The sequence below is a fragment of the Nanorana parkeri genome, unplaced genomic scaffold (assembly GCF_000935625.1).
Source record: "Nanorana parkeri isolate BGI_ZX_2015 unplaced genomic scaffold, ASM93562v1 scaffold65, whole genome shotgun sequence".
Taxonomy (NCBI): Eukaryota; Metazoa; Chordata; class Amphibia; order Anura; family Dicroglossidae; genus Nanorana; species Nanorana parkeri.
This window is the reverse complement of record NW_017306333.1, coordinates 1101658-1112847: the sequence shown is the minus strand read 5'-3', so window position 1 is coordinate 1112847 and position 11190 is coordinate 1101658. Positions and strand designations below refer to the sequence as shown.

The 11190-nt window shown below is 43.6% G+C and overlaps 1 protein-coding gene across 1 annotated transcript in view; it reads left to right on the top strand.

The window, feature by feature from the left end:
* Window positions 1-11190, top strand: part of CPM (carboxypeptidase M) — a 63841-nt gene that overhangs the window by 51095 nt on the left and 1556 nt on the right. The window contains exons 4-6 of the mRNA XM_018576342.1: window positions 1119-1320; window positions 5825-5981; window positions 9367-9519. Of these exons, the coding sequence (XP_018431844.1) occupies window positions 1119-1320; window positions 5825-5981; window positions 9367-9519 (512 nt within the window). The remainder of the gene's footprint in view (window positions 1-1118; window positions 1321-5824; window positions 5982-9366; window positions 9520-11190) is intronic.

The following is an 11190-nucleotide window of genomic DNA, read 5'->3' as shown; positions in this document are numbered from 1 at the left end:
TCCCCCCATGGAGAATGGCAGACCTGCAGGCTGCAAACAAGTGATCGCGGCGACATCACTTGCACCGGGAGATAGGAATTCCACACCCCTGCTGCCCCTCTACTCCTTGCTGCCCCGAGGCCGGGCCTTGTGGGAAATCCACCCCTGTTCACACTACTGTAATGTGCATTGGTCATTGTTTGTAATGCATTAGCGCTGCGTTCCTGAAAAGGGGACAGGTACCATTTTAACTGTGGTGGCTGCATTAGTTTTCTGTTTTTTCAAGCTTTATTCCTTTACTTTTATCTGGTGATCCTGCCAATATATTCCTGACAACGCTCACTTGCTCCACTGTGTCTATGCAGGAAAAGCTTTTTACCCTAGGGTGCTCTCCTAATTTAGACTACAATCATCTCCTTCTCTCCTCGTTTCTTCTACACAGAAGTTAGCTGGAAGGGCTGATAAGATTGTTGCTATTTCAGTTCATTGCACATCAAGTTATAAGCTGTACTTGTGAAAATGTTCTTAGCCTGAAAATGAATGCAGCCACCTGCATTGCTGGTTAGCTGCAATATAATACTTTGTTGTTCTTGGCTTTAAATGTCCTGAAGCTACAGCTAAAGCTGATGAACTTAAAGGAGAACTATGGGGTAAGTGTTTTTCCCCATAGTTCTCCTCAGGGTCACGGGGGGACATAAACTAGCGTCCTCCCGTGACCCAAAGCTCAGTATATCGCGAGCTACAGCTCCCGGTATACTGAGACCGCCGCAGCTGGGACGGATCCCGACATTACTGTCGAGATCCGCCCAGCTGCGTGATTGAAAGCTGGCTCTGCCTTCCTAGAGGCAGAACCAGCTGTACCCTCCCCCGTCCGTTCCAGTCAGCACTGGAGGAGCGGGGAATCCCTGCAGGGAGCTGTGACCGACAGTCACCACTCTGTGCAGGGACATGATTGAGAAGTGAGCGAGCGACGGTATGTGTTCACTCACTTCCCGATCTTTTGAGCCGACCTGTGACAGTTTCATTGTCACATGTCGGCTCGAACTATGAGGTTGAGTGAAAATCACTCACCTCATAGTTCTCCTTTTAATTTCATTTTTCTTTATAAATTGACTTTTTTTTTATTTTTTTATGTTTAGGTATAATGATGCTGGCATTGACCTGAACAGAAATTTCCCAGATCCCTTTGCAGATAGCCCTTTTGCGATCCAACCAGAAACCAAGGCTATCATTGACTGGGTTAAGGAGGAGACTTTTGTGCTATCTGCTAATTTTCATGGTGGTGCCTTGGTGGCCAGCTATCCGTATGATAACTCTGCAAATGGTAAGACTTTATTGAATGTATTCTTTCCGTCACTTTGTATCAGGCATAACGTCACATCTTAAATACACAGTCAGTCAGCGCTGAATTTAGCTAGTTATTTGGAAATGTCAAATATCAGTGGACTGAAAAAAGTACTTTTATGCGTATTTTTCTGTGAAAATACCGGCATACTGCCCCCTCTGGGGCCGTTGAAAAAAACCCACAGTATTTAGAAACTTTATTAAAGGATAGATAAAAAGTAGCAATATTATACATTTCTAAAAACAGTGCAGAAGTACTACCATGAGACCTAGAAAATTACATTCGGCACTCTACTATAAGCTCATGAAACAGATTTACCTTACACTGATTGCTTGGGCAGGGTCCCTACTAGTGCAGTGTAACATTTATTATTATTATTATTATACAGGATTTATATAGCGCCAACAGTTTGCGCAGCGCTTTACAATATAAGGAAGACATTAGAATTACAATACAATTCAAGAAAAGATGGTAAGGAGGGACCTGCCCCTGAGGGCTTACAATCTAAAAGGGAGGGGGAAGTGATACATGAGGAGGTAGCTGTGTGGGGATGAATTGTTTGATAAAGTGATAGTTCAGTGGTCAGGTTGAGGTGGGATAGGCTTCCTTGAAGAGATGAGTCTTAAGAGATCGCCTAAAGGCAGTCCGTGTGGGAGATAGTCGGACCGGTTGGGGTAGAGAGTTCCATAGGATGGGAGAGACTCTAGTGAAGTCCTGGAGGCGAGCATGGGAGGAGTTGATGAGGGAGCTGGAGAGTAGAAGGTCATTTGAAGAGTGGAGGGGACGGTTAGGGTGGTATTTAAGACAAGGTTTGAGATGTAGCCGGGGGCAAAGTTGTGGATGGCTTTGTAAGTGGTTGTTAATATTTTGAACTTTATCCTTTGGGCTATTGGAAGCCAGTGCAGGGTTTGCAGACACTGAGCAATTGGTTAGGTGAATGAGTCTAGCAGCTGAATTCATGATAGACTGAAGGGGGGATAGCCTGTGTAGTGGAAGGCCAATGAGGGGGGAGTTGCAATAGTCAAGACGGGAGATAACAAGTGAATGAATGAGTAATTTAGCAGTTTCATTGGTGAGGAAGGGGCTTATTTTGGAGATGTTACGAAGGTGAAGGCGGCAGGATTTGGATAGTGATTGGATGTGGGGAAGAAAGGTGAGGTCCGAGTCAAGGATGACATCTAGCACCTTGGCATGGGGGGAGGGCTGGATAGTTGTGTTAACAATCTCAAGGGAAAAGTTGGGGGAAAGTGCACGGGCAGGAGGAAATATCAAGAGCTCAGTTTTTGAAAGGTTGAGTTTTAAGAAGTATTGTGACATCCAGACTGATATGTTAGTTAGTAGATTAGTGACACGCAAGGACACTGAAGGGGGAAGTTGTGGAGTAGAAAGATATATTTGAGTGTCATCAGCATAGAGATGGTATTGAAAGCCATGTGAGGTTATTAACTGACCAAGGGAGGAGGTGTAGATAGAGAAGAGAAGGGGTCCAAGGACTGAGCCTTGGGGGACCCATACAGGAAGAGGAGGGGAGGAGTTAGATTTGTAGGTGACACTAGAGGAGCGCTTAGATAAGTAGGAGGAGAACCATGATAGAGCAGAGTCTTGTAGGCCAAGTGAGTGGAGTTTTTTGAGGAGGAGCAGGTGATCAACAGTGTCAAAAGCAGCAGAAAGGTCTAATAGCAAGAGTAAGGTGTAGTGGCCATTGTTTTTAGCTGTTATTAGGACATTGGTGAGTTTTAGGAGGGTGGTTTCAGTGGAGTGTAGGGGGCGAAAGCCAGACTGTAAGGGATTGAGAAGGTTGTTATCAGCGAGGTGGCGGCTCAGGCGGCTGTAGATAAGGCGCTCCAGGAGTTTGGAGGTGAATGGGAGTAAGGTGATTGGTCTGAGATTGTTGAGGACGGTACGGTCAATAGAGGGTTTTGTGGGTATTGGGGTGACCAGGGCATGCTTCAGAGGGGAGGGAAAGATGCCAGTAGAGAGTGAGAGATTGAAAATGTGAGTAAGAGAGTGTAGGATAAAGCAAGAGGGTGACCGAAGTAGTGGTAAGGGGAACAGGGTCCAGGGGGCAAGTGGTGAGGTGGGTGTCAGAGAGAAGCTTAGTAACCTCCTCTGTGGTGGCAGGGTCAAAAGAGGAAAGTAACAAGTGTGATGGAGGGTCTGGTACATGAATAGGGGAAGGTGACTGCACACAGGTGATCTGATCCCGAATTGTATCTATTTTGTTTTTGAAGTGAATGGCAATGTCCTGGGCAGTGAGTGAGTTAGTTAGTGGGTATTGGCGGTGGAGGACATAGTAAAGAGTTAAAAGTAGAAAAGAGTTGACGAGGTTTGGATGAGAGTGTGTTAATGAGACCATTTCTACCTAATGGTCATCTTTCATGAGCTTAATATACTGTCGTTTATATTTGGCTGTAGTCTAATTAGTCGTTGTGCATCCTGTGTTCTGACCTGAGGACAGCATTGTCTCAGTAGGAACATTTCCAGCTTCAGAGACAGCTAGTTCATCACTGGCACATGAGCTGACCATATTAGGCTCAACTACACTGAATCCATCAAGCAGCAGGCTGTTCCAGAGGTTGTGAATTCCAGGCCTCCTTCCTGATTGGGGGTGAAGATGGATGTACTCTTCAAGGCAAAAAAAATAATTCCAGATTCAGTGTAGCACTCCTAATGTTGGAGTGATGCGGAATCACTGCCTAAGCAGTGTGGCAGCCTAACATACCCAAAATCAAAAGAAACCCATTGCACACCTGGCCGGATAATACCCTCAAGTATCGGGTGGGTGCCAAATCAGTATAAATATGAAGAAGTCACTCGCACTCCAGCTCAAGTTCAGTCAATATTTTATTGACCTCTGTGGTGTCACAACATGGCGACGTTTCGGAACCCGTTTGGTCCCTTCATCAGGCAGACGTCGCCATGTTGTGACACCACAGAGGTCAATAAAATATTGACTGAACTTGAGCTGGAGTGCGAGTGACTTCTTCATATTTAGCCTATCATACCCGTCTCAGGGCCTGGTCCTTGGTAAAGCGGAAAATAAGTTGGGCACCAGTCACTTTTTACCTTTAATTGCTGATTTCAAATCAGGAGAAAGGGTGTAGAGGTGCAGGATTCCCAATTGAGGTCAGATACTTTGAAGTAGCAGTGGTAGCAAGGCTCTTTAAGAGCAGCCTCTTGGTAAATAAGCAGCCAGATAGATCTATGACCTTGTAAGAGCAGTCACAGAGGTTGATTGACTCAAATCATAGAGGCTATTTCCTTTGCAAATACATTTTCCTTTAGGTTAGTGAATGAGGTGAAGCTCTGCTGACTTCCATCATCCAATCAAGTGCAAGCAAAAATACAGTTTTCTTTTGTTTTCCTTGCACATGATTGGGTGTTCTTTGCATAGTGAATATTCACCGTATTCACTAATCTAATGTAAAATTCCCTTGCAGCGTGCAAATACCTTTGCAAAGTAAATAGCCTATTTGCTTTTAGTGAATCAACCTCACAGTTTGTCCTTTACATTGCAGTTGATCTTTCTCTAATCAGGTTGCCCCTTGGTTGTCTGATAGCAGTCAGAGTTACCTTGAAAGGTGGGCGCTGACAGTAGCTTCAGCCTAGCTCCTCTGCGACTCTCTTCAGCAAGAAGATCCTTTTCCGGCCCAGTCATTTTCAGGTATCCACTCCAGCTTACAGCCTAAGTCCGTGGGCCCTTGACACATGTCTTAGGCTGAGAAAAGCCCCAAGAAGAGAGACACTTTAACCAGCCATCCTCTCCAGTCAAAAGCCCAGCAGGTAGAAAACCTTCTGGAAAGGTGTCCCAAATATTTATCACCTTCCCAAACTATACCTCTGAACAAAGGCATCAGGGATTGCCTAGGGCAGATACATCTTCATAACTCAGTGATTGTCCTTCTCATTCGGATTACCTCCTTCACAGTAACAGGCAGAAGCAATGAGCCCATTGAGATTAGGGACCTTTAGAGCCTAGAGAAAGGTAAATATATGGTCAGACTGGTTACAGTCTAGCAGCAAAAGTATGTTATTTTGTAGCACAGCCTGCTGAAGAAAAAGAATCCCACTCATTGTACTAATCTTAATCTCACATGTCTTGTGCCTTGTTTTAACATTATGGTGTTCTGTTATTTCTTGTCCCGCTGTAGCATGTTGAGTCTTATGGCACCTCTGCACTCCATATAGGCACTACTACACACTTCCTGGACTATATCAGTCCTAAAAAAATACTTTACTCCTGACCATCCTCTGATGGACATTTTCCTGTTGTTTGCCTGTCCATTTCAGTGTCAGAAGGCAAGGACATGCAATCATGCCACAACCATGCCCAATAGCCAGGCAATGGATCAGCTAAGCAAGATCTTGCTGGTTCCATGGAGGAGAAATGTACTCTAGTGGCTAATTTACATTTTCTATATTTAATGCAATAAAGTCAGCACAGCTGGTAGGAGTGTTATACGTGTCTTATTATCTGATAATATATTTTATTGACTGCAGTATTCTAATCACACAGTTCCTCCAGATATTGATGTTTTGAAGTATCTAGCTGAAACGTACTCCAATAATCATGCCACGATGTCCAAACCCAATGATTGTGCCTCAATTGACTTTACAGGTGGCATCACCAATGGTTTCAGTTGGTATCCTGTAGAAGGTAAATCCTTGGCATGCTCCTATTTCTTTATTTCTTGCTATTAAATATATTTGTTCCAGTCACCTACTGTAAGGATTTGTCAAACATGTTAAAGGAAATGGATAGTGGTTTTGTACATATTTCCTTGATTTATTATGGTCAGCACTAAAAATGTTTTACTTTTTTGTAGTTCATTAGCTTTAGGCTCATTTCATGTTTTCTTCTATGGCTTTGCTCCTCTGGTGAAGAAAGACTGTTGTTTACAGAGATCTATAGAAATCCACTGACGTCTTACCTCTTTTCCTACTACATTTTATTACAGCAGAATCTTATTACACAAACACCAGGTGCTGTCGCTTTTTAGAAACTGACTGAAACCTATCAAAGTTTGTGACTGCGTTAGAATGTGTGACCGGTGAAGTGGTCACGCGTATTTTAACGTAATCACGCCCACTTTTGCGGCGGCGGAATATGTGACCGGCAAATGGGGAATTTTAGTTCCCCAAGGCAGATCAGCATCGCAGATCGTATGTGCAGGAGAACCGATCTGCTCTGAAACAGCTGATCGGTCCTGAAATGTCACTTCTATCCGACTTTGTGGAATGTGAGATCACAGTCACAAAGTCACATCTCAGGACCAATCAGCTGTTTCAAGGCAGATCGGTTCTCCTGCACATACGATCTGCGATGCCGATGTGCCCTGGAACAGCTGAGAAAGCGTTGGAATTCTTCACCATTTGCCGGTCACATATTCCGCCGCCGCAAAAGTGGGCGTGATTACGTTAAAATATGTGTGACCACGTGACCGGTCACACATTCCAACCTAGTCACAATCTTTGATAGAACACCGGCTGTAGGGTCATTGTATGGAGTTGGACTACTGTGGTAGAACTTCACAGTACCTGCAGCTAAATAGGTCCAGTAGAGGCTTGTTTTAGAGCTCTTTTACTGCTTGTTAAAGGGTTAGTTCACCTTAACGTTTTTTTCTTCTTTTCAAAAATCCATTACTATTACAGCTTACAATCTATTTTAAATGCTGCCTTCCATTTTTTTTAAATTGATGCTTACTTTTATTATTGATGACCCTTACAAGCTCCCCCTCTCCATCCCGCTTACATGGCATGATGGACCAACCATTGGATGTGCAGCTCCAGCTCCTCATGAATGGGTGCTTGGTTAGGAGAACAATGTTTGCCTAACCAATCATGTGCAGTCCGCTTTCTCTCACAGCAGCGGCTGAGCTCAGCGTTCTAGGAGTGAGAGAAAGCGGACTGCACATGTGCAGTTAGGCAAACTGAGTTAATAGATTTAAAAAAAAATAGAGGTGAATTTGTATTAAATATTTTAATGTTCTTTGTCAGGTCACAGATGCACTTTAACCACTTGAGTTCCAGCCTGTAATACCTCTTCATTACCTGGTCATTTTTCCATTTTCAGTGCAGTGATAGTTTGGCAATCACTTGGTCATGCAACACCGTTGCCAAATGCATGTTATAAAACATATCAAATAAAAATGCAAGGACAGTACTACACCCCCTAACCTACCCTTTTTTGTTAAGTAGACACCCCAAGGTGAATTAATTTTTTTCTATAATGTTTTGGAAAGGAAGAAAAATGTTAATATTGAGGTGGTTAAACCATGGAGCTTGGTAATGATGCACTAGTTACAGGGTATCATAATGTACAGGTCATATACAGAGGAGGGAAGAGGCGAAGGGTTTGACATATAGGTCACATACAGTAGGAGGATGAAGATTGGGGGGGTTCAATGTGAAGGATAAGGGAGGTGAAGGGTTAATATACCGGTGACATTCAGATGTACAGTAGAGAAGGGGGGTAAAATTCCACAATCAATTACAACCCCCCCAAAATGAATCATCTGCTGCTCATCCTTCCATAGATTCCATCATTCGTTGATACATTCTACTTTCTCCATTATAAAGGGAAGGGAAAGACTTTCAGATGTAAATACTAGAACAATTGATGACCAAGCACAGTGATTGCAAAGTACAGAGCCACGCTGATCAGCTCTGCACATGGGGTCTGTGATCTGAACCCTCTGATGTGTAGAATGTGCTCTGATTTGCTTTAAATTACTTTAAATTACTGATGAACAGCTGAATCGTTAATAAGTGTTGGGTTTATTTACAAATAGGGATATACAGTACATACATTCTTATTACAATTAAGGGAATTGGAGAGGGGATTGGAGGGGGTCAGGATTCTTGAGCTAGCTACACCATTCTCACACTCTCCGTCACATATGCCATGGGTTTTTCTCTGTGCTCAGAACACTCCACTCCAGCAGGTCTCAACGAAGCACATTCTTCTTGATTGTAGAGTCCAGAAAAACTTGTTTTGTCCAGGAGGTCACCAAGGTTGCCATTGATCCTGCTGGTGAGCTAGGTTAGTGCAGATGATCACACCGGAAGAAGGTTCCATCATATGCCCCTGCCCCCATCCCAGCATGTATGCTTCCTTGCTGACACAGGTGTGTCCAGTAAATACCAGCAGGGGGTCGGGCTTGCCCCAGGACATGACAGTCCTGGCAGATCTTCATTCATCAGTGTCCAGCCCCAAGAACCCTTTGATGGTCCTCATTTGCGTATCAAACAGCCACACGCTGATTCAGTTCAGGAAATAAAGGAACACCTTTGCATCAAAGCTGTATCATAGATGTCAATTTTATCGGTTCCAACAGATGACAGTTCAGATGACAGCTGTTAACAGGTACACTGGCCACTCGAGGTTGTTTTCTGCAATGCCATTTACAAACAAAAGTCCAACCCTCCGCCGTTCTAAAATGTATGGCGGTAGTGAAGTGGTAAAGGTGAAATATTTACCTGCCTCCATTATGTAGAAGTAGAGGCAAAAAGATAAGTCGTATTTAGACCTTAGGCCTCCTACTCCACATATGTAAGTATGTATGTATGTGAATATATATATATATATATATATATATAAACACACACACACACACACTAAATTCTCTGTTATCCTGTATTTAATTAACTGGAACTCTCATCTAACCGGCAAAAAACAAACCATCCTGTGTACTCACTGTTTTGCTGATCTGCGGCATGTATTATCCTGGGAACGATCGTCTGTGAACAAGCGCCACCTAGTGATCACTCCTAGTAATGCATTACAGCACCCGTACTGCAGCACTAATACTGAGTGTGTCTATTTGTCTTAATTTGCTTTTGATCACTGTATTTCAATATTGATATGAAGTCAATACAGAGTTTGTTATGGTATGGTATTAGTTAGATCTGTTTTTAATAGTAACTATCAAGCAACCAGAAACTACATTTACCTGGAATGCCGGATAACAGGGAGTTTTGTGTGTGTATGTATAAATTACATGTTGTAAATATCTGAACTATGTCCTCCTTTATAATTATAGGTGGCATGCAAGATTATAACTACGTCTTTGGCCAATGTTTAGAAATTACTCTAGAGCTCTCTTGCTGTAAATATCCAAATGATTCATTGCTGGAGCAGCACTGGAGGGATAACAAAGTAGCAATGATTGAGTACATGAAGAAAGTGCACATGGGTATGTATAATAATGTATCAATAATTCTATTCCCAGCTATTTGCAATGTATCACATACCATCAGGGCCGGTGCTTTGCCAACACAGGCAAAGTTGAATTTTTGTGCGCCCCCCCCCCGCAACCTATCCCCTCCTCCCTGTCGCGCTGGGCCTGCTCCCTATCAGCGTGTTTTTTTTTACTTACCTTCGGTGTGGGAGAGCAGCGGCGAGTCAGCGCTGGTCCGGTGGGAGGAGCTCCAGGTGGGGTCCTAATTTAGCTGGCCGGTGACTGCCAGAGGATCTCGACACGTGCGGCACCTCTGGCAGTCGCCGGTACTTGTACTTGTCAAAATGCCCTGTTTTTTCCGCCCTCACCCTGCAGCGCCCTCAGGCGGCCGCCTGACTTGCCTTGCGGTAGCGCCGGGCCTGCATACCATCAGGAGGTTGTATGCAGGACCATTCCAAATCTTCCTGCTACCTGCAATAGCCTCTTGTATCTCTCCAGCACCTGCCATGATGTCTCTTCCCCTCCTTGCTTAGACTCTTCTGTGCACTGGGGAGAAGCGGTACAGTAATGCACATGCAGATCCTGTTCATGATACCATTCCAAACTGTATTTGGAAATGTGAGGTAGCCAAAGGGCTATACGTCAACATGAACAACTTTTCTCAGGTCGCTCAAGACAAATCTTTCATCTTGTGTCATGTTAAGACTGTTGTATTTGGGAATGCTCAAACAATGCAAATGGAAGAGTTCATCCAAATGTAAAATATATCTATTAGTTATTATCAACAGGTTTACTGTTATTGCTGACAGTAGGCTCAATTCACAAAGCTAACAATCCAGGAGCCGGGTCCAATATAATTAAAAAATGAGTCATGTGGCTAAAAAAAGATCCTTATCTGTGAATTGAATTTAAAGATTTAAACATAGGAACATCTTGCAATCTTTCTAAAAACTTTGTCTTACTAATGTACCACGGGTGTGGACATTTTTTTTAAATGACTTGTCCCAAGGACTAAAGCGGGGGCCGAATCTACTTTTCCCTCATGACAATCTACTTGTCCTGATACAAAAACTAATTGTAACCAAAACCGTATTTAACCGCGCTAAGAAGCGTTTACCATTGGTCAACTCGCAAGCGAAAGTTTAAATCCATAGCGGAAGGCTGCGCTGGAGGGTAGTATGGGATAGTGTACCCATACCGGTGAAGGGGAAGTACTGTTTGCCAAAAGGCAACTATGGGGGGGAGGGGACCAGATTTGAGCGGGTGATTCAATTTTCCCAAATTACTTGGTAAAGTGAACTTACCCTTTAATGCACATTGTGTGTGTTAGAGAGCGCTGCTGCCCGGCTACCACAATATGACACAGTTTTTTCATTTTTATTTTATTTTTAGCATTTTTTATTTTTTTTTTCACTTAATTTTATTGCTATCACACAGGGGCTTTTGAGGTGACAGGTTCTCTTTATGAAGGTTGTCCTTAAGCATTGTGCTCGATCTTCTCTACAGCCTCACATGTGACAGCTGAGACAGGAAGGCTGTGAGTACAGCACGCCTCTCTCACTGATCATTCAGAGCAGATTGGAGAACGGACGTTTTCCGATCTGCTCTCCTCTCTCCATCCTGAAATCATTTCCGGGGACCTAAAAAACCAATGGCGGGGAGGGAGGGCGAGTGGGATGGACCTGG